This window comes from Coturnix japonica, unplaced genomic scaffold (genome assembly GCF_054131305.1).
Source record: "Coturnix japonica strain WE unplaced genomic scaffold, WE-NBRP24 Scf075, whole genome shotgun sequence".
Classification (NCBI taxonomy): domain Eukaryota; kingdom Metazoa; phylum Chordata; class Aves; order Galliformes; family Phasianidae; genus Coturnix; species Coturnix japonica.
In genome coordinates, this window is record NW_028188978.1 from 20,587 (window position 1) to 45,601 (window position 25,015).

Below are 25,015 nucleotides of genomic sequence, written 5' to 3' on the forward strand. Positions count from 1 at the left end.
GGGGTTTTAAAGCCACCCTTATACATAAAAAAGGGGTTTAAACCCACCCTTAAATATAGAAAAGGGGTTTAAATCCCCCCCTTAAACATAGAAAAGGGGTTTAAAACCCCCCTTAAACATAGAAAAAGGGTTTAAAACACCCCCTTAAGCATAAAAGGGGGGTTTAAAGCCACCCTTAAGCATAGAAAAGGGGTTTAAACCCCCCCACTTATACATAAAAAGGGGTTTTAAACCCCCCTTAAACATAGAAAAGGGGTTTATACCCCCCTTAAACATAGAAAAGGGGTTTAAAACCACCCTTATACATAGAAAAGGGGTTTAAACCCACATTTAAACATAGAAAAGGGGTTTAAAACCCCCTTAAACATAGAAAAAGGGTTTAAACCACCCCCTTAAACATAAGAAAGGGGTTTAAAACAGCCCCTTAAACATAGAAATGGGGTTTTAAAGCCACCCTTAAACATAAAAAAGGGGTTTAAAACCCCCCTTAAACATAGAAAAGGGGTTTAACCCCCCCTTATACATAAAAAAGGGGTTTAAAACCCCCTTAAACATAGAAAAGGGGTTTAAACCCACCCTTAAGCATAGAAAAGGGGTTTAAACTCACCCTTAAACATAGAAAGGGGTTTAAAACCACCCTTAAGCATAGAAAAGGGGTTTAAATCCCCCCTTAAACATAAAAAAGTGGTTTAAAACCCCCTGTTAGACATAGAAAAGTGGTTTTAAACCCCCCCTTAAACATAAAAAAGGGGTTTTAAAGCCACCCTTAAACATAAAAAAGGGGTTTAAAACCACCCTTAAACATTGAAAAGGGGTTTAAAACCCCCCCTTAAACATAAGAAAGGGGTTTTAAACCCACCCTTAAGCATAGAAAAGGGGTTTAAACCCACCCTTAAACATTAAAAAGGGGTTTAAACCCACCCTTAAACATTAAAAAGGGGTTTTAAACCACCATTAAACATAGAAAAGGGGTTTAAAACCCCCCCTTAAACATAGAAAATGGGTTTAAAACCCCCCTTAAATATAGAAAAGGGGTTTTAAACCACCCTTAAACATAGAAAAGGGGTTTAAACCCCCCCCCTATACATCAAAAAGGGCTTTAAAGGCAGCTCAGGTTGAACTCCTGCTGTGGATACGGGAGGAGGCCGGGGCTCATCCTGCTCAGTGCCGACGTTTCAGCCTCATGGTTGGAGATGGAGGAAGGAATAAAGCTGATCCCATATGGGCTGAGCCCAGGATGTGCAGATCGGGCCAGATGTGCATTAAAAAGGGAGTTAATAACTGGAGGAATAAAACCTCCCTGCAGCTGCAATTCTGGCACAGGACACAGAGGAATTAATTGCAACACCAGATTCACTGCTCTGCTCTGCCCAGACCAGACCCCGCCTGCTCCCCCCCCCCCCCTTTATAAACCCCCCCCCTAAATGGGGAAGGATAGATCTGACCTCGCAATGAACTGAAAAGCAGGATTTCCCCCCAAACTGGGTCCCCATCGTTGTTTTTTTGGTTCTATTGAACTGGCTGCATTGGGTTAAATGTGTGTTGGGGGTGGGTGGGAGCCAGGCCAGGGCTGTGACACATACATTCCCATTTCTAATGGATTCCGCCCCAAATCCGGTGCCTCCTCCGGGTTCTTCTCACCTTCTTGTAGTGTTGGGGGGGGGGGGTTTGTGGGGTCTTCGTGGCTGGGAACATCCTGTGTGATGGAAGAGAAGAATAAAGGGGGGGGAATTAAAGGAGGGTTAAAGGGAAACCCAAAGCTGGGTGGTGTCATAGGGGACGTGGTGGTGATACAGCCCTATAGGCGTGTGTAGGGTGGGGGTTAATGAGGCTTATTTCACCCCCCCCCCCCCTCCTTCTTTTCCTCTGCTTTGGGGTGGGGAAACCCATGTCCTGAGTGCCCTGGTGATGCAGCGTGAGCACATGGTGTCCAAATTGTGTAAGAGGTATTAAAATAGAACCAAACAGCCCCAAATCTGGGCAGCACCCATTGGCACGAGGCTGAAATCGCTTCCTTTGGTCCAATGTGAAAGGGTTTGGTTCGCTATGGGGGTTTAAAGGGGGATCTGGTGCATTAAGAGGGTGGGCAGCAGACCCTATAAGGCGGGGGAAGGGGGTGTGGGGGGGAGATGGAGGTTTTGGGGTTACCTGGAGCTGGTTTGGTCATGCTGGATGGTTCTGGGTCTCCTCTTTGGTGCTGTCCCCACCTCAGGCTGAAGGGGGTAATGGGGAACATGGGGATACACGGCTGGGGGGCTGGGTACAGGTAAGGGGGTATGGAGACACATGGGGACACAGGGATGCTATGGGGCAGGGGGTTATGGAGACACATACAGGGATGCTATGGGGCAGGGGGGTATGTAGACACATACAGGGATGCTATGGGGCAGGGGGGTATGGAGACACATGGGGACACAGGGATTCTATGGGGCAGTGGGTTATGGAGACACATGGGGACACAGGGATTCTATGGGGCAGGGGGGTATGGAGACACATGGGGACACAGGGATTCTATGGGGCAGGGGGGTATGGAGACACATGGGGACACAGGGATTCTATGGGGCAGTGGGTTATGGAGACACATGGGGACACAGGGATTCTATGGGGCAGTGCTGGAACACAGGCTGGCCATGGGGATATAATGTGGGTTATAGAGACACGGACAGGCCCCAAAATGCAACTGCTGCCACCTCCCCACCCCATAATGATTGTGCCACAAGCTGGAGAATGCAGGGAACATGCTGAGAGCACAGCCAAGCAGTGAGGGGACAAAGGACAAGCTGGACCCACAACAAGCTGGACCCACAACAAGCTGGACCCACAACAAGCTGGACCCATAAGAAGCCGGACCCATAACAAGCTCACACCACAGGATCCTCTTTATCCCCATCCATCAGCTCTCATCCTACTGGACCCCCCTTTCCCCACCCACCACGGTTCCCATTTTGCTGCTGCCCCCTATCAGCAATACAAAGCAGTTCCTCCCCCCTTCATCCCCCCCCCAATGACACTCACAAGCCACGTATTTGCAAAACGTTTTTAAAACCTATTGCTACAAACGTTCCCCGCTGCAGATACCGAGCAAAGGTGCCGCCTTTGCTTTTCTTGTGGTCCTAAAGGGGATTTGGGCACCACCTGGGTTGTGCCACCATCTTCTTTGCTCTGTTCTTCTCCTGCTGGTCCTGCCCCTCCATAAAATATCCTGTTGTTATTGCTGCAGCTCGACCCACATCTCGGCTCCACTTTGGGGGCGCAGTCAGAGCGGTGCTGGGGGGGAAAGGGGGGCACGATGAGGGGCGTCAGGGTGGGCAGCAGGTGATGGGGGGCACCCTGAGCCCCTCATGTTCCTACCTGTCACCTTGGAGGGGCAGGTCACCCGCTGTGGTGTTAAGGATAAACGGCGCAGCTTCCTCCAGCTCATCCACCTCTGCAAATGGAGACAGAGCCGTGCCAGCCTTGATGGGGGTCACAGTGGGGTGGGGGGGCACCCTATGGACACTCACCTGCCTCCCAGTCCTCTTGGCACGGTGGGGCCTGCCAGGCCACGGGGACCTTGGGCTGCTTTGTTGGGTCACGGGCGCACATAGATAACACTGAGGGCACAGAGAGCACAATAAGGACGTGTGTGTGTGTATATGAGTGAGGGGGGGTCTGAGGGGCGGCTGGGGGCCGGGTGGTCTCGTACCGTGGCAGTCAAAGAGCTGCCGCTGGTCGGGGCAGCAGGCGATGTGTCTCTGAAGCTCGGCCCGGGGCAGCCTGTGCCTGGCGTTAAAGGGGCAGACCTCCAAGGTGCGAGCTACCTGCGGGTTGTTCTATGGGGAGAGAAGGAGGAGGAGGCGCTGAGAGTGAAGGGAGGCCTGTAGGTCCGGTGGGCCCAGCCTACACAGGCCTACATGGGTCAACACAGACCTACACGGGTCTACATGGGCCTACACGGGCCTACAAGGGTCTACATGGGCCTACACGGGCCTACACAGACCTACACAGACCTACATGGGCCTACACATTTCTACACGTACCTACACAGGCCTACACAGACCTACACAGGCCTACACGTTTCTACACGTACCTACACGGGCCTACACGGACCTCCACGGGTCTACATGGACCTACACAGACCTACATGGGCCTACATGGATCTACATAAACTTACACAGGCTTGCACAGACCTACACGGGCCTACACGCTTCTACATGTACCTACACAGGCCTACACGGACCTACACGGGTCTACAAGGGCCTACAAAGGCCTACACGGGCCTACATAGACCTACACAGACCTACACAGACCTACACGGGCCTACACAGACCTACACAGATCTACACGGGCCTGCACAGACCTACATAGGCCTACACATTTCTACACGTACCTACACGGGCCTACACAGGCCTACAGACCTACACGGACCTACACAGGCTTACACAGACCTACACAGACCTACAAGGGCCTACACGTTACTACACATACCTACACGGGCCTACATGGACCTACACAAACCTACACGGGCCTATAAGGGCCTACAAAGACCTACACGGGCCTACACAGGCCTACACAGACCTACATGGGCCTACACGTTTCTACACGTACCTACACGGGCCTACATGAACCTACAAAGACCTACACGGGCCTACACAGGCTTACACAGACCTACACGGGCCTACATGGGCCTATACAGGCCTACACGGGCCTACCAGGGCCTACACGGGCCTACACAGACCTACACGGGCCTACACGGACCTACAAAGACCTACAGACCTACACGGACCTACACAGGCTTACACAGACCTACACAGACCTACACGGGCCTACACGTTTCTACACGTACCTACACGGTCCTACACGGGTCTACACGTTTCTACACGTACCTACACGGTCCTACACGGGTCTACACGTTTCTACACGTACCTACACGGGCCTACAAAGGCCTACACGGGCCTACACAGACCTACACAGGCCTACACGGGCCTACAGGGGCCTACACGGGCCTACACAGCCTCTCGGCCCCCCGCTCACCCGCTGGCACTTGACGAGGTGATACGGCAGCCGGGACACCCGGATCTGATGCGCTTTGTCGTACGGACACTGGACGAGCGCCTCCGGGTCCATCTTAAACTCGTCAGGCTCCGCGAGCTCCTACCGGCCACCGAACGGCCCCACTCATCGCCATGGCAACGCGGCCTAACTTCCGCCGCAGCCTGTGCGGCTTCACTTCCGCCGCCGGGGTCGCCATGGCAACGCGGCCTAACTTCCGCCGAGGCGTTTTGGGGTCGTTTTAGGGTTTTTAGGGATTATAGGGTTCTGAGTAGTGCTGTGTAGGCAATGGAGGGTGTTCTGTGAATCTATAGGGTGTAATGTGGGCCTGAAGGGCGTTATATAGTCCTAGGTGGGGTTTTATAGGCTCTAGGCTGTGTTATGGGGCCCTGTGTGGGGTAATGTGGGCCCTATATGGTGTAATATGGGCCCTATGTGGAGTTATGGGGCCCTATGTAGTGTAATGTGGGCCCTATGTGGTATAATATTGGACCTGGAGGGTGTAATATGGGTCCTATGTGGTGTAAGGGGGGTCCTATGTGATGTTATGGGGTCCCATGTAGTGTAATGTGGGCCCTATGTGGTGTAATATGGGCCCTATGTGGTGTTATGGGGCCCTATGTGGTGTAATGTGGGCCCTATGTGGTATAATATGGGCCCTATGTGGTGTTATAGGGCCCTATGTAGTGTAATGTGGGCCCTATGTGGTGTAATGTGGGCCCTATGTGATGTTATGTGAGCCCTATGTGATGTTATGGGGCCCTATGTGGTGTAATGTGGGCCCTATGTGGTGTTATGGGGCCCTATGTGGTGTAATGTGGGCCCTATGTGGTATAATATGGGATCTGGAGGGTGTAATATGGCCCTGTGTGGTGTAATATGGGCCCTGTGTGGTATAACATGGGCCCTATGTGGTGCTATAGGGCCCTATGTGGTATAATATGGGCCCTATGTGATGTTATGTGAGCCCTATGTGGTGTTATGGGGCCCTATGTGGTGTAATGTGGGTCCTATGTGGTGTTATGGGGCCCTATGTGGTGTAATGTGGGCCCTATATAGTGTAATATGGGCCCTGTGTGGTGTAATATGGGCCCTATGTGGTATAATATGGGCCCTATGTGGTGTTATGGGGCCCTATGTAGTGTAATATGGGCCCTGGAGGGTCTTATAGGATCCTGTGTGGTGTTTTCCTTGTTGCAAGGACTTATATGGGCCTTGAGGGCCAATACGTGTCTCTGTGTGATGTTACATGATCCTGAACACTCTCATATGGGTCCTGAATGGTGCTATATGGCTTTGGATGTTGTCATATGGACCTATGAGCAGTGTAATATGGGCAGGATGATGGCGGCACCCCATAGCGTCAACGTCACCCTACAGCATCACGTGGCCGTGACCACAACCCAGGAAGCCGAGGAAGGGGAAGTTGGTGCTGTGGGTGTGGGGCAGATCAGGGACAAGGGGGTGTCCCCATATCCCACCCCATAACGCTGCCGCCATGTCGCTGCCCTCCGTCTATCAGAACAAGTTTGCTGAGAAGCTGAGCATCCTCAATGAGAGGGGCCGGGGGGTCCTCGTCCGGATCTACAACATCAAGAAGGTGTGGGGTGGAGCCATGATGGATCTAAATGGAGGCTGCTGGGCTGGGGGGTTGTGGGGGCTCTAAAGGGGGATGTGATGGGGTTAAGGGGGCTCTAAAGGGATGTGAGGGCTCTAAAGGGGGGATATGATGGGGGCTCTAAAGGGATCTGATGGGGTTAAGGGCTTTAAAGGGGGATGTGATGGGGTTGTGGGGGCTCTAAAGGGATGTGATGGGGTTGAGGGGGCTCTAAAGGGGGATGTGATGGGGTTGAGGGGGCTCTAAAGGGGGATGTGATGGGGTTGTGGGGGCTCTAAAGGGATGTGATGGGGTTGTGGGGGTTCTAAAGGGGGATGTGATGGGGTTGTGGGGGCTCTAAAGGGATGTGATGGGGTTGTGGGGGCTCTAAAGGGGGATGTGATGGGGTTATGGGGGCTCTAAAGGGATGTGATGGGGTTGTGGGGGCTCTTAAGGGGGATGTGATGGGGTTGTGAGGGCTCTAAAGGGATGTGATGGGGTTGTGGGGGCTCTTAAGGGGGATGTGATGGGGTTGTGAGGGCTCTAAAGGGATGTGATGGGGTTGTGGGGGCTCCAAAGGGGGGATGTTGTGGGGGCTCTAAAGGGGGATGTGATGGGGTTATGAGGGCTCTAACTTTAGGGTGTCCCCACAGACCTGCTCGGACCCCAAGACACGTCCATCCTTCCTGTGTGACAAAGCTATGGAGCCCTCCATCAAGTTCATCAACAAGAAGTTTCCTAACCTGGACGTGCGGAGCAGCACGGTGAGGGTCATTGCTGCCCCCCAACCCCGTGTTACACCCATCCTGTCCTTGTCATCCTACCCCTATATCACCCCATATTGTGCCATCGCTGCCTGGCTTCTCCTCTATCTTTGTCCCTATGTCACCCCCCACCCCATATCACCTCACCCCATTGTGTCACCTCACCCCATTGTGTCACCTCACCCCATTGTGTCACCTCACCTCAATGTCCCCTTCTGTCTCTTGCAGCAACACCTGGGGCCGGTGCACAAGGACAAGGGGGACATTATCCGCGCGCTGGGACCCTATTACTACTCCTTTGTGGATGTCCTGGAGTTCAGGGTGAGCTGTGGGGTGCTGTGGGGCAGCACTGGCGTTACAGACTATGGGGACAGCAGTGATGTGTTGTCTCCTTGTTATCTCCCTGTCAGGACCACGTCTATGAGCTGCTGAACACCATTGATGCCAACCAGTGCTTCTTTGACATTGTGAGTGGTACCAGGGGGTTCCATGGGGGACTTTGAGTTGCTCACGAGGCTTATGGGGTGCATTCAATGGGGTGATTAGTGCATCCCATACCACGGCCGTATCCTCACAGCTTCATTGCCCCTTAGAACATCAACTATGACTTTACCAAGAGCTACTTGGACCTGATTGTCACCTACGTGTCCCTTGTCCTGCTGCTGGCCCGCACCGAGGACCGCCGGGTTCTCATTGGCATGTACCACTGTGCTCATGAGATGAGCCACGGTGCCAGGTGAGCTGCCCGCCCCTATAGACCATCCCCCCACCATCACTGAGGTCTGTCCCCAACACATTATATCATCATCCCTGCAGTGATTCCAGCTTTGCCCGCTTGGGTCAAATGGTGCTGGAATACGACCACCCCCTTAAGAAGCTGACGGAGGAGTTTGGGCCGCACACCAAGGTGGGTTGGGGGCTCCTGAGGGTCCTGAATGCCAACAGAGCCACATCCCATCCCTGCACTGATCCCCTATGATACCCCCCCATGTCCTGCAGGCTGTCACTGCTGCTCTCCTGTCCCTCCATTTCCTCTTTGCACGGAGGAACCAGGGCTCCGATCAGTGGCGCAATGACCAGCTCCTCAGCCTGCTCAGCTCTGCTGGCTCCATGCTGAGCCCTGCCAGCTCCGACACCGTGAGCATCACCCTGCAATAGGGATGTATAGGGGTGGGTGCAGGAGGGGCAGAGCGCTGACACCACCCCCTGCATCCCCAGATGGCTTGTGAATACCTGTCCCTGGAGGTGATGGAGCGCTGGATCCTCAGTGAGTCCTTGCAATGCCCACAGACCCCCAGTGATCCCCTATGGTGGCTGACTGATATCTGTGCCCTGCAGTTGGCTTCCTGGTGTGCCCGGGGGCTTTGGGGGCGTCCCCTCAATGCCTGGAGCTGTGGAGGTTGGCACTGCAGGGCTCGCTCTACATCACCCTCCTCCGTGACGAGGCCCTGCAGATCCACAAGGTCACCGAGGAGCTGCTCAGCAGCCTCAAGGGGTAAATGGCTGCCCCTGGGGCTGGGGGCTCCACTGGGGGCTGGCCCATCCGTGGCACTGCTCAGCTGTGTTCCCTTTGCAGCTATGGGAAGAGGGTGGCCGATCTCAAGGAGTGTAAGGAACATGCCGTGGCTCACAGGTTCGGGGGGGCTCAGGGTGGGCTGCTGGGTCCCAGGGGTCTGGGGAGGGTCCCAGGGTGCTGGGAGGCCCCATGGAAGGACCTGAGGGATCCCATGGGATCACTGGGGTCCCCATCTGTATTGACCCCATATCACAGCTCCCACCTTTGCCATGTGTTTGTAATATCCCTGCTGGGTGAGTGGGGTGGCTGGAGGGGTGATGGGGGGCTCTAACCCCCCTGCCATGACACCCCCCCACACCCCATAGCGGATCCCTGCATCGGGGCCGGCGGCTGTACCTGCGTGGGGCTGTGCGAGAGCTGGAGGCGCTGCTGGAGGATCAGCCCGGGCTGCTGGGACCCAAAGTGAGAGCAAAGGGAAGGGGAGAGTAAAGGGAAGGGGAGAGCAAAGGGAAGGGGAGAGCAAAGGGAAGGGGAGAGTAAAGGGAAGGGGAGAGCAAAGGGAAGGGGAGAGTAAAGGGAAGGGGAGAGTAAAGGGAAGGGGAGAGTAAAGGGAAGGGGAGAGTAAAGGGAAGGGGAGAGTAAAGGGAAGGGGAGAGTAAAGGGAAGGGGAGAGTAAAGGGAAGGGGAGAGTAAAGGGGAGCTGGGACCCAAAGGGAAGGGGACAGTGGAGAGGGGCAGGAAGAGGGGAGCTCCATCATGGAGATGAATGGTTCTGAGGGACGTGATGAGTGTCAGAGCTCTATGGGCACGTTATGGGTCTATGCACAGAGCTCTGTGTGTTGGCAGTGCCCTGTTGGCTGCTGGTGGCAGCCCCAGGTGCCTTCTAACTGTGCCCAGGCTCTGTTTGCCTTCATGGCCCTGTCGTTCTGCCGGGATGAGGTGAGCTGGTTGGTGAGACACGCCGAGCACGTCACCAAAACCAAGACACCGGAGGACTATGCTGACAGGTGAGCGGTGCTGGGGGCTGTGCATTGGGGGGCCGTGTATGTGAGTCTGGGGGTCTTCACCCCTGCTCTGACCGGTGCCTTTGTTGGCAGCCACATTGCAGAGATCCTGTTCCTCATGGAGCAGCTGCGGAGCCTGGTGCGGCGGCAGGACCTTGTGCTGCGGCGTTACCACGTTCAATACCTGGCCCGATTCGATGCTCTGGTGCTCAGTGAAATCATCCAGGTATCAAATAGTGCTGGGCATGGGGCTGTTCATGTCCCCTATCATCCAGGTATCACATAACGCTGGGCATGGGGCAGCCCATGTCCATGTCCCCCATCCTGCTTGGCCCTGAACCTGTCCCCATCTCTATCCCTGCAGAACCTCTCCGTGTGCCCCGAGGAGGAGTCCATCATCTTGTCGTCCTTTGTCAGCTCCCTTTCTTCTCTCTCCGACAAGGGAGGTGAGGAACATCAACCTGCTGTGTGTCCATGGGGTCTGATGTCCGCCTGCCCTATAGCCCACAGCTGGCATCCTAACCCTAACCCTAACCCTAACCTTAACCCTAACCCTAACCCTAACCCTAACCCTAACCCTAACCCTAACCCTAACCCTAACCCTAAACCTAACCCTAACCCTAACCATAACCTTAACCCTAATAACCCTAACCCTAAACCTAACCCTAACCCTAATAACCCTAACCCTAACCCTAACCCTAACCCTAACCCTAATCCTCCTGCCCTATAGCCCAGCTGCAGTCCACCCGCAGCTGGCATCCTAACCCTAACCCTAACCCTAACCCTAACCTTAACCCTAACGCTAACCCTAACCGTAACCCTAACGCTAACCCTAACCCTAACCCTACCCTAACCCTAACCCTAACCCTAACCCTAACCCTAACCCTAACCCTAACCCTAACCCTAACCCTAACCCTAACCCTAACCCTAACCCTAACCCTAACCCTAACCCTAATAACCCTAACCCTAACCCTAACACTAATAACCCTAATAACCCTAACCCTAACCCTAACCCTAATAACCCTAATAACCCTAACCCTAACCCTAATAACCCTAACCCTAACCCTAATAACCCTAATAACCCTAATAACCCTAATAACCCTAACCCTAACCCTAACCCTAATAACCCTAACCCTAACCCTAACCCTGCATTACAGCCCCTGATCAGCACAAGCCCGAAGCCCACCCAGCCCCCCTCCCCCTGCCCTCCCTCACACGTTTCTGTTTCCCTGCAGTGGATGAGAAGGAGCAGTTTGATTTCACAGCGTTGCGCCTCGACTGGTTCCGGCTGCAGGTTCTACCCCCATCTCAATCCCATCCACTGCCGTCCTCAGTTCCCATCCCTGTCCTCATTGCTGGCCCCATACAATCCCTCTCTTCCCATCTCAATCCATGCCCCTATTCCCTTCCTTACTGCTGTCCCTATACCTGCCCTCATTCCCTTCTCCATCCCACACCATTCCACCACCACTGGTCCCCATCCCTTCAACCCCCATCCCCATTGCTCCCAGTTCTCCCAGTTCATCCCAGTTCATCCCAGTTCTCCCAGTTCATCCTGGTGCTCCCAATACATCCCAGTTCATCCCAGTTCTCCCAGTTCATCCCAGTTCTCCCAATTCATCCCAGTGCTCCCAATACATCCCAGTTCATCCCAGTGCTCCCAGTTCATCCCAGTTCTCCCAGTGCTCCCAGTTCTCCCAATACATCCCAGTGCTCCCAGTTCTCCCAGTTCTCTCATTGCTCCCAGTTCATCCCAGCTCTCCCAGTTCATCCCAGTGCTCCCAATACATCCCAGTTCATCCCAGCTCTCCCAGTGCTCCCAGTTCTCCCAATACATCCCAGTGCTCCCAGTTCTCCCAATACATCCCAGTGCTCCCAGTTCTCCCAGTTCTCTCATTGCTCCCAGTTCATCCCAGCTCTCCCAGTTCATCCCAGTGCTCCCAATACATCCCAGTTCATCCCAGTTCATCCCAGTGCTCCCAGTTCATCCCAGTGCTCCCAGTTCATCCCATTTCTCCCCTTTCTCCCATTTCTCCCAGTTCATCCCAGTTCATCCCAGTTCTCCCAGCTGTGCCCCTGATCCCACTGCCCCCCATAGGCCTACACCAGTGTGTCCAAGGCCGTGCTGCCCCTGAGCACCAACCCAGACGTGGGTCGCATCATGAACCTCATCGTCTTCCACACCAAACTGCTGGACTCCCTGGAGGATCTGCTGGCCGAGACCTCCGACCTGTCCGACCTATGGTGAGCTCCAGACTCATAGGGGTCACATTGAGCAGCTCCTGCCCCACAGAATGTGTGGGGAGATGCCCATGTGTGCTGGGTATGGGAAGGGATGGGGCTTATAAGGGAGGCTGGGCAAGGCGAGGTGATGTACACTCAGGTAATATGGACACAGACATGGGGACAAGGGCAGCACCCACACGATATAGGCACCAACAGCCCCACTGACACATCCTGCCCCTCTGCCTCCCCCCACTGCAGCTTCTTCCCTCGCCCCATAGAGAAGATGTTTGTGGCGACGATGGAGGAGCCCTCCATGCTGCGTTACAGCATCGCCTTCCCTCTGCTCTGCAGCCACTTCTCCCGCTGCGTCCACCCCATGTGCCCGGAGGAGGTGAGTCCTGCAGGGTGATGATACGGGGACATGGGCACAGTGTCTGGATACAGCTATAAAGGAGCCAGGCAGCTCTTATGGCTTATGGCAGGGGATGGGGACCTGACCTTGGGGCCTCTGTGCCCTGTGCGGGGTGTCCCATAGTGGGGCCATGTTAAGCTGTGCATTTCCCTTTGCAGTATCCCCAGCTCCAGGCTGCAGCACTGGGGATGTGCAACAAGTTCCTGGAGGAGATGGCTCGACAGACCTGCGCCTGCATCATGGACAGCTGTGCTGAGCAGCACAACCTCAGCGAGCAGGTGAGGGTCCCCATGGCCATGGGGGGTATCTACAGAGCTCTGGGTGTATGTATCTGTGCTCTTGGGGCACCAGGGGCTGTATAGGACAGATGTGGTGTCCCCAATTCAACCTTGGGGATGGCAGCTTCTGGTTCTGGAGCCTCTGATTGTTCCCTAACCCCTAACCCAAACCCAAATCTAACCCTGACCCTAACCCCTACCCCTAACCTCTACCCCTAACCCTTACCCCTACCCCTAACACCTACCCCTAACCCCAATTCAACCTTGGGGAAGGCAGCTTCTGGTTCTGAAGCCTCTGACTGTACCCTAACCCTAACCCTAACCCTAACCCTAACCCTAACCCTAACCCTAACCCTAACCCTAACCCTAACCCTAACCCTACCCTAACCCTAACCCTAACCCTAACCCTAAATCTAACCCTAACCCTAACCCTAACCCTAAATCTAACCCTACTCTAACCCTAACCCTAACCCTACCCTAACCCTAACCCTAACCCTAACCCTAACCCTAAATCTAACCCTAACCCTAACCCTAACCCTAACCCTGACCCTTTTGCCTATGGCCACCAGCTACTGCCCAAGCACTGCGCCTCCACCGTCAGCAAAGCTCGCAACAAGAAGACCCTGAAACATCCGTCCAAAAAGGGGGAACCTGAGCGAGAGAAACCAGGGGCTGAGAGTCAGAGGAAGGACAGGACGGTGACCACCAAGTGAGGGCAGGGCTGGGAGGTGGTGGTGGCTCTATGGGGTGTAATGGGGCTGACAGCATCTGTCCCCCCCCAGCATGGATAAGCTGCACCTGGTGCTGGCAGAGCTGAGCCTGAGCCTCAACCACGTGCCCAACATCTCAGTGTTTGAGCACACGGTGACACCAGCGCAATATCTGAGCAGCCACTTGGAGACACGATTCAGCAAGTAGGGACACATGGGGCTGTGAGATGGGGAGGAGATCATTGACCCCAGACCTTACCCTAACATTAACCCTAACCCTAACCCTAACCCTAATCCTAACCCTAACCCTAACCCTAACCCTAACCCTAACCCTAACCCTAACCCTAACCCTAACCCTAACCCTAACCTTATCCCTAACACTAACCATAAAACTAACCATAACCCCAACACTAACCCTAACCCTAAACCTAAACCCTATCCCTAACCCTAACCCTAACGCCAACTCCAACCCTAACCATACCCCTAACCCTAACCCTAACCCATCCCTAACCCTAACCCTAAACCCCAACCCCAAACCTAATACTAAACATAACCCTAATCCTAACCCTAAACCCAAACCCTAAACCTAAAACTAACCCTAACCCTAATCGGGCTGTGTGATGGGGAGAAGATCTCTGACCCCAGACCTAACCATAACCCTAAACCTAACCCCTAACCCTAAACCCAAACCCTAACCCTAAACTTAAACCCCATCCCTAACCATAACCCTAACACAACCCTAACCATAATCCCTAAACCTAAACGCAAACCTTAACCTGAAAACTAACCATAACCCTAACCTTAACCCTAACCTTAAACCCTAACCCTAACCCAAACCCTAACCCAAACCCAAACCCTAACCCTAAAACTAACCATAACCCTAAAACCAAACCCTAACCCTAACCCTACCCTAACCCTAACGCTAAACCCCATCCCTAATGCTAAACCCAAACCCTAACCCAACCCTAACCTTAATCCTAATCCTAACCCTAACCCTAAACCTCAACCCCATCCCTAACCCCAACCCCAACCCTACCCCTATCGTACCCCTACCCCTACCCCTAACCCCACAACCCATCCCTAACCCTAAACCCAAACCCTAACCCTAACCCTACCCTTACCCCTAACCCTACAACCCATCCCTAACACCAAACCCAAACCCTAACCCCAACCCTAACCCTACCCTACCCTTACCCCGACCCCTACCCCTAACCCTACACTAACCCTAACCCTAAACCCCATCCCTAACCCTAAACTCAAACCCTAACCCAACCCTAACCCAAATCCTAATCCTAATCCTAAACCTAAACCCCATCCCTAACCCCAACCCCAACCCTACCCCCACCCCTACCCCTACCCCTACCCCTACCCCTACCCCTACCCCTACCCCTACCCCTACCCTAACCCTAAACCCCATCCCTAACCCAAACCCAAATTCTAACCCTACCCATAACCCTACCCTAACCCTAACCCTAAACCCCATCCCTAACCCTACCCCTAACCCTAACCCCATCGTGTTCCCTTAGGGCCATCGTAGCCATGGCGTGTTACAGCCAGCCCACTCAGGAGGTGGCTCGTCCCTCGGAGGTGCTGGTGGGTCTGGGGTCCTACATCACCTTCATCCAGTCCCTGACACACTACGTGGGTCTGGACACGACGCGCATCATCCGCAACGTCCTCCTGCAACAGACACAGCCCCGCGATGCCAGCGGGGAGCAGACCCTCACCACCATCTACACCAACTGGTGGGTTACACCCCATATGGGATATGGGCAGTGCCCTAAGGGGTATCTATCCCATATGGGATATGGGCAGTGCCCTAAGGGGTATCTATCCCATATGGGATATGGGCAGCACCCTCAGGGTTATCTATCCCATATGGGATATGGGCAGCGCCCTCAGGGTTGTATCTCCCATAAGGGATATGGGCAGCACCCTCAGGGTTATATCCCATATGGGATATGGGCAGCGCCCTAAGGGGTATCTATCCTATATGGGATATGGGCAGTGCCCTAAGGGGTATCTATCCCATATGGGATATGGGCAGCACCCTCAGGGGTATCTATCCCATATTGGATATGGGCAGCGCCCTAAGGGGTATCTATCCCATATGGGATATGGGCAGTGCCCTAAGGGGTATCTATCCCATATGGGATATGGGCAGCACCCTCAGGGTTGTATCTCCCATAAGGGATATGGGCAGCACCCTCACGGTTATCTATATCCCATATGGGATATGGGCAGCACCCTCAGGGTTATCTCCCATATGGGATATGGGCAGCACCCTAAGGGGTATCTATCCTATATAGGATATGGGCAGCGCCCTAAGGGGTATCTATCCCATATGGGATATGGGCAGCACCCTCAGGGGTATCTATCCTATATGGGATATGGGCAGCACCCTCAGGGTTATCTATCCTATATGGGATATGGGCAGCACCCTCAGGGTTATCTCCCATAAGGGATATGGGCAGCGCCCTCAGGGTTATCTATCCTATATGGGATATGGGCAGCACCCTCAGGGGTATCTATCTCCCATATGGGATATGGGCAGCACCCTCAGTGTTATCTATCCTATATGGGATATGGGCAGCACCCTAAGGGGTATCTATCCCATATGGGATATGGGCAGCACCCTCAGGGTTATATCTCCCATATGGGATATGGGCAGCACCCTAAGGGGTATCTATCCTATATGGGATATGGGCAGCGCCCTCAGGGTTATCTATCCTATATGGGATATGGGCAGCACCCTCAGAGGTATCTATCCCATATGGGATATGGGCAGCACCCTAAGGGGTATCTATATCCCATATGGGATATGGGCAGCGCCCTCAGGGGTATCTATCCCATATGGGATATGGGCAGTGCCCTCAGGGTTATATCTCCCATATGGGATATGGGCAGCACCCTCAGGGTTGTCTATCCTATATGGGATATGGGTCCATCCCAATATCTGCAGGTACCTCGAGGCCTTATTACGCCAGGCCAGCACTGGGGCCATCGTCCTGGCTCCCTCCCTTCAAGCCTTCACCACGGTGCCCCGTGATGGTGAACCATCCTTCAGTGCTGCTGAGTTCTCTGATGTTTCAGGTGCGGGTTGTTTTGGGGTCACTGTGGGGTTTGTCCCCTTATCCCTATGTGATGTTCCCATCCTTGTGTCTGGCCCCATAGAGATGCGAGCGTTGGCTGAACTCATTGGGCCCTATGGAATGAAGTTCATGAGTGACAATCTCATGTGGCACGTGAGCTCCCAGGTGGCTGAGCTGAAGGTAGGGGGGATTTGGGATCAGTTATGGGGTTTTTGGGACCAAGTTTGGGGTTTTTGGGGCCAGCTTTGGGGTGTTTGGGGCCAATTTTGGGATATTTGGGGTCAGGTTTGGGGTGTTTGGGGTCAGGTATGAGGTGTTGGGGTCAGGTTTGGGGTATTTGAGGTCAGGTTTGGGGTGTTTCAGGCCAGTTTTGGGGCTTTTGGGGCCAATTTTGGGATGTTTGGGGCCAATATTGGGGTGTCTGGGTGTCAGGTTTGGGTTCAGCTTTGGGGTGTCTGGGGCCAGGTTTGGGATGGTGGGGTCAGGTTTGGGGCCAGTTTTGGGGTGTTTGGGGCCAATTTTGGGATATTTGGGGTCAGGTTTGGGGTGTTTGGGGCCAGCTTTGGGGTGGTGGGGTCCAGTTTTGGGGTTTTGGGGGCCAGGTTTGGGGTGTTTGGGGCCAGATTTGGGGTGTTTGGGTCAGCTTAGGGGTGTTAGGGGTCAGGATTGGGGTTTTGGGGGCCAAGTTTGGGGTGTTTGGGGCCAGGTTTGGGGTGTTTGGGGCCAGGTTTGGGGTCAGTTATGGGGTTTTTGGGGCCAGGTTTGGGGTGGTGGGGTCAGGTTTGGGGCCAATTTTGGGATATTTGGGGTCAGGTTTGGGGTGTTTCAGGCCAGTTATGGGGTTTTTGGGGCCAGTTTTGGGGTGTTTGGGGCCAAGTTTGGGGTGTTTGGGGCCAGTTTTGAGGTGTTTGGGGTCAGGATTGGGGTGTTTGGGGCCAAGTTTGGGGTTTTTGGGGTCAGGTTTGGGGTGTTTGGGGCCAGGTTTGGGGTCAGTTATGGGGTGTTTGGGGTCAGGTTTGGGGTGTTTGGGGTGTTTGGGGTCAGGTACGGTGTGTTTGGGGTGTTTGGTGCCAGTTTTGGGGTGATTGGGGTCAGGTTTGGGATGTTGGGGTCAGGTTTGGGGCCAGTTTTGGGGTGTCTGGGTCAGGTTTAGGTCCAGGTTTGGGGTGTTGGGGCCAGTTTTGGGGTGTTTGGGGCCAGTTTTGGGGTGTTTGGGGTCAGGTTTGGGGCCAGTTTTGGGGTGTCTGGGTCAGGTTTGGGGCCAGTTTTGGGGTGTTTGGGGCCAGTTTTGGGTTGTTATTAATTGTTCCCAGTGCCGTGACCCCCCCGTCTATTGCAGAAACTGGTCAATGAGAACATGGACACGCTGGTCCAGCTGCGCTCCAGCCCCTGCAAACCAGAGCAGATGGCGGCTCTGCTGCCCCGGCTGAGCTGTGAGTGGTGCAGGGTTTGCACACACAGCCTTGCACGTTTGCACACTCACTCACACACACACACGTCTCTGCTTTCCCCTTCCCCCCCCTATAGCGGCCGATAACGTCCTAAAGAGGATGACCATCATTGGGGAGATCCTGAGCTTCCGAGCCATGGCACAGCAAGGCCTGCGGGAGGTGGGTGCCCCCTGTGCCCCATAGGGTCAGTGTGAGCCCCATAGGAACCCCCTGGGTCCTATATCACACAATGTGAGCCCCATAGGAACCCCCTGGGTCCTATATCACACCATGAGCACTGCCCCCTGCAGGTGGGTGCCCCATAGGGTCAATGTGAGCCCCATGGGCAACCCTATATCACACAATGAGGTGGGTGCCCCCTGTGCCCCATAGGGTCAATGTGAGCCCCATAGGAACCCCCTGAGTCCTATATCACACCATGAGCACTGCCCCCCTGCAGGTGGGTGCCCCATAGGATCAATGTGAGCCCCATAGGGTCAGTGTGAGCCCCATAGGATCAGTGTGAGCCCCATGGGCAACCCTATATCACACAATGAGCACTGCCCCCCTGCAGGTGGGTGCCCCATAGGGTCAATGTGAGCCCCATAGGAACCCCCTGGGTCCTATATCACACAATGTGAGCCCCATAGGAACCCCCTGGGTCCTATATCACACAATGTGAGCCCCATAGGAACCCCCTGGGTCCTATATCACACAATGAGGTGGGTGCCCCCTATGCCCCATAGGGTCAATGTGAGCCCCATAGGAACCCCCTGGGTCCTATTCCCCCCCTGCAGGTCTTCTCCCACCACTGCCCCTTCCTGATGGGCCCTATAGGATGCCTGACAGACGTGGTCACCCCAGACACGGACATCCAGGTGGGCACTGAGCGGCGCGGGGTTGAGCTGCCCCCTTGCTGTCCCCATATAGGGGGTGGCACCCCAACCCTATGGCACCACATGGTGTTTAATGGCACTATTGTGTCCTTGTCCTCCCAGGTCACATTGAGCATCTTCGAACTGGCTTCGGCTGCTGGGATCCCCTGTGAGATCGACCCTGCGCTGGTGAACGTCCTTGCAGGCAGCAAGATGGGTAATGTGGGGTCTATGGGGTCCTGGGGGGGGGGCAACATTGAGACCCTCCACCATCAGCCTGGCACAGACCCCCACCCTTATCACCCCCATAGGGTGTCCCTCTGGGTCCCCACTGTCTCCCCCCATGGGACCCCCACCCTTATCACCTCCATGGGGTGTCCCTCTGGGCACCCACTGTGACCCCCCATGGGACCCCCACCCTTATCACCCCCATAGGGTGTCCCTATGGGTCCCCACTGTCACCTCCTATGGGACCCCCACCCTTATCACCCCCGTGGGGTGTCCCTCTGGATGCCCACTGTGACCCCCCATGGGACCCCCACCCTTATCACCCCCATAGGGTGTCCCTATGGGTCCCCACTGTCACCCCCCATGGGACCCCCACCCTTATCACCCCCGTGGGGTCTGTTTCCTCCTTGGACCCTGGTTGATGTTGGCTCCCCCCTGTGCAGATGGTTCATCCCCAGAGGAGGATTACAAGGTGTCCTGTCTGCTGCTGGTCTTTGTGGCCGTATCCCTGCCTTTGTTGGCCTCCGACCCAATGTCTATCTACAACACCGAGATGGATGGTAAGGATTGGACCCCACTGTGCCCCAGCCCCACAATGGGACCCCCGAGGTCCCACAGCTGAAGCTCAATGGGGACATAAGGACCCCTATAGTGGACAGGGCTGCTGCCCCCCAGCTCCATCCCCAACCTCCCTGTGTCCTCAGGCTACAACAACAACATCCACTGCCTGGCCAAGGCCATCATCCACGTGTCGGCCGCGCTCTTCACCCTCCACAATAAGAACATCGAGACCCACCTGAAGGAATTCCTGCTGGTGAGGGAAGGGAGGAGAGGGAGGGAGGGATGGGATGGGAGGGATGGAGGGATGGATGGGAGGGATGGATGGAGGGAGGGATGGAGGGGTGGGATGGGATGGGATGGGAGGGATGGGAGGGAGGGAGGGATGGATGGATGGAGGGATGGATGGGAGGGATGGAGGGATGGAGGGATGTGATGGAGGGAGGGATGGGATGGAGGAATGGAGGGATGGAGAGATGGATGGAGGGATGGATGGAGGGATGGATGGGAAGGAGGGATGGATGGAGGGATGGGAGGGATGGAGGGATGGAGGGAGGGATGGGAGGGAGGGATGGAGGGATGGAGGGATGGATGGATGGATGGATGGATGGATGGATGGATGGATGGATGGATGGATGGAGGGATGGAGGGATGGAGGGATGGATGGAGGGATGGATGGATGGATGGATGGATGGAGGGATGGATGGATGGATGGAGGGATGGAGGGATGGATGGAGGGATGGAGGGATGGATGGATGGGGTGCAGCCCTTGTTGCTGATCAGGATCCATCCCTCAGTTGGCCTCTATGAGCCTCCTGCAGCTGGGCCAGGAGACGGACAAGCTGCGCTCCAGGAACAGAGACGCCGTGTGTCTGCTGATGCAGTTGGTGAGTGATGGGAGGGATGAAGGTCCCATTGGGGGGGGGGGTCTTCTGGGGGGTCCTTAAGGGGGGGCTGAGCTCCTGCTGCCCCCGACCCGCGGCTGCTTTGAGGTGCTGAGCTCTCACCATAGTCCTGGCTCCATATTGGGGGGTTGGAAGTGGGGGCCGAGCACCCACCGCCCTTGGATTGATATTCAGGGAACATCGCCCTGCTCTGCAAAGCAATTTAAATGCAAATGTTTCAATCTGGAGCTGGGGAGGCAGCAGGGGAAGGAAAGGGGCACCCAGGGAAAGGGGCACCCAGGGCTGGGGGTGAAGGGGAACTGAGCTCACGACCCCCCCCCCCCCTCTTTGTTCCCCCCCCCTCAATTCAGATCGTGGCCGAGTCGTCCTTCCTCACAGTGGACATGTTGGAGACCTGCTTCCCCTACGTGCTGCTCCGCAACGCCTACAGGGAGGTGTGCAGGGAGAGCCTGCTCAATAGGATCCCGCCCCACTGAGAGCATCCGACCCACATCCCGCCCCACTGAGAGCATCCGACCCACATCCCGCCCCGCTGAGAGCATCCCTGCCCCACTGAGAGCATCCCACCGAACCCACATCCCATCCACCCCAAATCCCACCAACCCAGACCCCATCCAACCCCACATCCCACCCAAACCCCATCCCATCCACCCCCCATCCCATCCAATCCACATCCCACCCATCCCATCCACCCCACGTCCCACCCACCCCACCCCCCATCCAACCCCCATCCCACCCAACCCTCCATCCCATCCATCCCATCCACCCCCCATCCCATCCATCCAACCCCACACCCCATCCACCCCACCCCCCATCCAACCCCCATCTCATCCACCCCACATCCCATCCAACCCCCATCCCATCCAACCCACGTCCCATCCATCCAACCCCACACCCCATCCAACCCCACATCCCACCCCACTGAGAGCATCCCTGCCCCATTGCTCCCATCCCATCCACCCCACATCCCATCCATCCCACATCCCATCCATCCCATCCAACCCCCCGTCCCACCCACCCCACATCCCATCCAACCCACATCCCACCCAACCCACATCCCATCCAACCCCCCATCCCATCCAACCCCACATCCCATCCATCCACCCCACACCCCATCCAACCCACGTCCCATCCAACCCCACATCCCACCCCAGAGAGAGCACCCCTGCCCTGTGCTCACACCCCATCCACCCCATATCCCACCCACCCCACATCCCATCCAACCCTCATCCCATCCACCACATCCCACCCAACCCCCATCCCACCCACCCCCCATTATTCCCCCCCTCCTTGTGCCCCCCAGCACCCCCCTGTGCTCTTGTATACCCCCCCATCCCACCCCCAGCATCACCTGCACTAAACAACATTGTTTTACCCCCCCCCTTTGGCTGTGGCTTCTTCGTGGTGCCCAGGCAGCCCTGAGGATATATGGGGTGGGGGCTCCAGGTATGTCCCCAATACAAACAGCCCCAAAGCCCCCCAGCCTCAGTTTCCCTTCACTCTTCCTGGCTGGAAACGTTTCAAATCACGTTCCCCCCCCCCCCCCCCCCCTTCCCATTCCCCATCATTTTCTCCTCCTTCTCCCCATCTCAGGCTGTTTATATCCCATTTTGGGGGGGGGGGGGGAATTAATGGGGCGATGGAAGGAGGCGCCCGTGTGGCCGTTTCCATTCAGCTCACGGCCGGGATGAGTCACCAGGAGCTGGCAATGGCAGCTCAAACACCCCGGGGGGGGGTTTCAAGCTATGCCCCCCCCCCATATCAATGCTATATGGTCCCCTACCCCAAAGCACTGCATCCCCACAGCCCATATGTGGCACTGAGCCCCGACCCACCCTTAATTGCTTTAATTAATGAACTAAAGCAGGGCTGGAGGTGACGTCTCCCTATGGGTCTCGTGCCCCCCCCCACCCCCCCCGTATTGCTCTGCTTCCCCCCCCCCACATTAACGCTCTCAACGTGCCCATTATTCCACGTTGACTGTTGGAGTCTATTTTAGCGCTCATCAATCATCAGCTGGAGCAGGAAGGAGCTGCTGCCATCCCTCCTTTGTCTCACACTCATCCCAACCCACGGACCCCCCCCACCCCCAGACCCCCACCTTGGGGTCCCCCCCCATCCCATCCCTACACCAGCCTCTCTCTGAGCCCCCCCTATAACAACCCCCCCCCCCACTCCCACTTTGGGGTCCCCCCCTCCCATCCCTACACCAGCCTCTCTCTGAACCCCCGCCCATAACCTAACCCCCCCCCACACCCCCACCTTGGGGTCCCCCCCCCTATTCCATCCCTACACCCAGCCTCTCTCTGAGCCCCCCCTATCACTTTAACCCCCCCCCAGACCCTCATCTTGGGGTCCCCCCTATTCCATTCCTATACCTGGTCTCTCTGAGCCCCCCCCATAACTTAACCCCCCCCAGACCCCCACTTTGGAGTTTCCCCCTATTCCATCCCTACACCAGCCTCTCTCTGAGCCCCCCCCTATAACAACCCCCCCCCAGACCCCCACCTTGGGGTCCCCCCTATTCCATCCCTATACCTGGTCTCTTTGAGGTCCCCCCCATCACTTTAACCCCCCCCCAGACCCCCACCTTGGGGTCCCCCCTATCCCATCCCTACACCAGCCTCTCTCTGAGCCCCCCCCCCCCCATAACTTTAACCCCCCCCATAGGTTACATTGCTCTCCTTGCTGCCCCTGCCACGTGCTGGGCCCACGCACCCAAGCACATCAAGAGACCCCCCCATATCTCAGCCCCCTCCCCCACTTTAGGACCAGCTTCAGCCCCCATAGGTGCAAGCACAGCTGAGGGTCACCCCAATAGGGCTGTGCCCCCCCCCATAGACCCCCCCATAAAGGGACCCCCCCCCGATTCAGGTGGGCGCTGTGCACACCTCCAGCCCTTACGTAAGGGCTGATTAATATTCCCCGGGGGCTGCGGATCCGTGTGGGCTGTAGAGGCAGAATGGGGGCTGCTGTGCCCCCCCCCCCCCATTACATTACCTGGAGCTGTGCCCCCCCCCTAAAAAAAACCCCCCTTTATATGTACCTGGAGACCCCCAGACCCCCCCATTATTGGCCTCTGCGCCCTCTGAGGGTCCCCACTTAACTGAGGGCCCCCATTGATCTCAGTAGATGGAGTGGGGGGGGGCACAGGATGGATGTGACCCCCCCCAACATTGCTGCCCCCAGACCCAAATCCACCTGCACCATCTGGCCTGCAAAGCCCTAATGGACACATAGACACTCTGCCTGTGTTACTGTAGGTCCTATGTTATATATGGGGCTGCTATTGCCCTACAGCTCTTTATGGGGGGGGGGGGGGGCTCTTTATGGGGGGTGGGGGGCTGAGGTGCAAACCCATATCCCTATGGGGGTCCTGGGGTGCAAACCCATATCCCTATGGGGGTCCTGGGGTAACACCCCCCCCCCCACACATAACCCTATAGGAGTGCTTTGGTATATAGACCATATAGACATGTTGGGGGTGCCCCACAAGACTACAAACGTACCCCCCCAACATAGCCCCATAGAGGTTGGGGTACCCATCCCATAACAGCCCTATGGGGGCTACAGGGTGCCCCAATAAACTCCATGGGGGTCCATGAGTACAACCCCATAACCCCATAAGGTTCAAGTCTATAACCCCATAGGGTCCCAAAGCTACACCCCCATAACCCCATAGGGTTCCAAGTCTACACCCCCATAACCCCATAACCCCATAGGGGTCCAAAGCTACACCCCATAACCCCTATAACCCCATAGGGTTCCAAAGCTACACCCCCATAACCCCATAGGGTTCTAAGTCTACACCCCCATAACACCATAGGGTCCCAAAGATACACCCCCATAACCCCATAGGGGTCCAAAGCTACACCCCCATAACCCCATAGCCCCATAACCCCATAACAGGGGGGTCCACAGGTACTTCCCCATAACCCCATAACAGGGGGGTCCACAGGTACTTCCCCATAACCCCATAGGGTCCAAAGCTACACCCCCATAACCCCATAACCCCATAGGGTTCCAAGTCTACACCCCCATAACCCCATAACCCCATAGGGGTCCAAAGCTACATCCCCATAACCCCATAACCACATAGGGCTCCAAAGCTACACCCCCATAACCCCATAGGGTTCCAAAGCTACACCCCCATAATCCCATAACCCCATAGGGTTCCAAGTCTACACCCCCATAACCCCAGAGCCCCATAACAGGGGGGTCCACAGGTGCTTCCCCATAACCCCATAGGGTCCAAAGCTACACCCCCATAACCTCATAGGGTTCCAAAGATACACCCCCATAACCCCATAACCCCATAGGGTTCCAAGTCAACACCCCATAACCCCATAGCCCCATAACCCCATAACAGGGGGGTCCACAGGTACTTCC

The 25,015-nt window shown here is 55.8% G+C and overlaps 2 protein-coding genes across 7 annotated transcripts; one reads left to right on the top strand and one right to left on the bottom strand.

Annotated features, from left to right (window-relative positions):
* Window positions 1–1,654: 1,654 nt before the first annotated feature.
* On the bottom strand, window positions 1,655–5,175 carry GTSF1 (gametocyte specific factor 1). Of its 4 annotated transcripts, none has more exons than XR_014941373.1 (7): window positions 5,014–5,175; window positions 3,686–3,812; window positions 3,504–3,593; window positions 3,352–3,427; window positions 3,079–3,267; window positions 2,149–2,213; window positions 1,655–1,696 (listed from the first exon to the last, which is right to left on the bottom strand). XR_014941373.1 is itself a non-coding variant. In XM_032441094.2 (6 exons), exons 1-5 carry the CDS (start codon window positions 5,104–5,106, stop codon window positions 3,114–3,116), a joined length of 540 nt encoding a protein of 179 aa, XP_032296985.1. In that variant the 5' UTR covers window positions 5,107–5,175; the 3' UTR covers window positions 1,655–1,696; window positions 3,079–3,113. The 4 variants fall into 4 exon arrangements, 2 of the variants coding, with proteins under 2 accessions (XP_032296985.1, XP_085390263.1); XR_014941374.1 differs by having other exon boundaries at window positions 2,149–2,624; XM_032441094.2 differs by lacking the exon at window positions 2,149–2,213.
* A 1,219-nt stretch (window positions 5,176–6,394) lies between these two features.
* NCKAP1L (NCK associated protein 1 like) lies at window positions 6,395–22,008 on the top strand. Of its 3 annotated transcripts, XM_085534132.1 has the most exons (32): window positions 6,399–6,631; window positions 7,282–7,392; window positions 7,621–7,713; window positions 7,803–7,859; window positions 7,986–8,128; window positions 8,209–8,299; window positions 8,392–8,529; window positions 8,611–8,659; window positions 8,731–8,887; window positions 8,969–9,025; window positions 9,274–9,370; window positions 9,806–9,915; window positions 10,006–10,138; window positions 10,277–10,358; window positions 11,148–11,206; window positions 12,011–12,156; window positions 12,397–12,529; window positions 12,709–12,828; window positions 13,398–13,537; window positions 13,611–13,742; window positions 15,065–15,283; window positions 16,501–16,631; window positions 16,713–16,810; window positions 17,970–18,063; window positions 18,158–18,240; window positions 18,858–18,938; window positions 19,059–19,152; window positions 19,607–19,723; window positions 19,868–19,977; window positions 20,519–20,608; window positions 20,977–21,116; window positions 21,166–21,287. In XM_085534132.1, exons 1-31 carry the CDS (start codon window positions 6,530–6,532, stop codon window positions 21,100–21,102), a joined length of 3,393 nt encoding a protein of 1,130 aa, XP_085390258.1. In that variant the 5' UTR covers window positions 6,399–6,529; the 3' UTR covers window positions 21,103–21,116; window positions 21,166–21,287. The 3 variants fall into 3 exon arrangements, with proteins under 3 accessions (XP_085390259.1, XP_085390258.1, XP_085390257.1); XM_085534131.1 differs by having other exon boundaries at window positions 20,977–22,008; XM_085534133.1 differs by lacking the exons at window positions 13,398–13,537; window positions 13,611–13,742; window positions 17,970–18,063; ... (6 more) ...; window positions 20,977–21,116; window positions 21,166–21,287 and having other exon boundaries at window positions 6,395–6,631.
* Window positions 22,009–25,015: the final 3,007 nt, after the last annotated feature.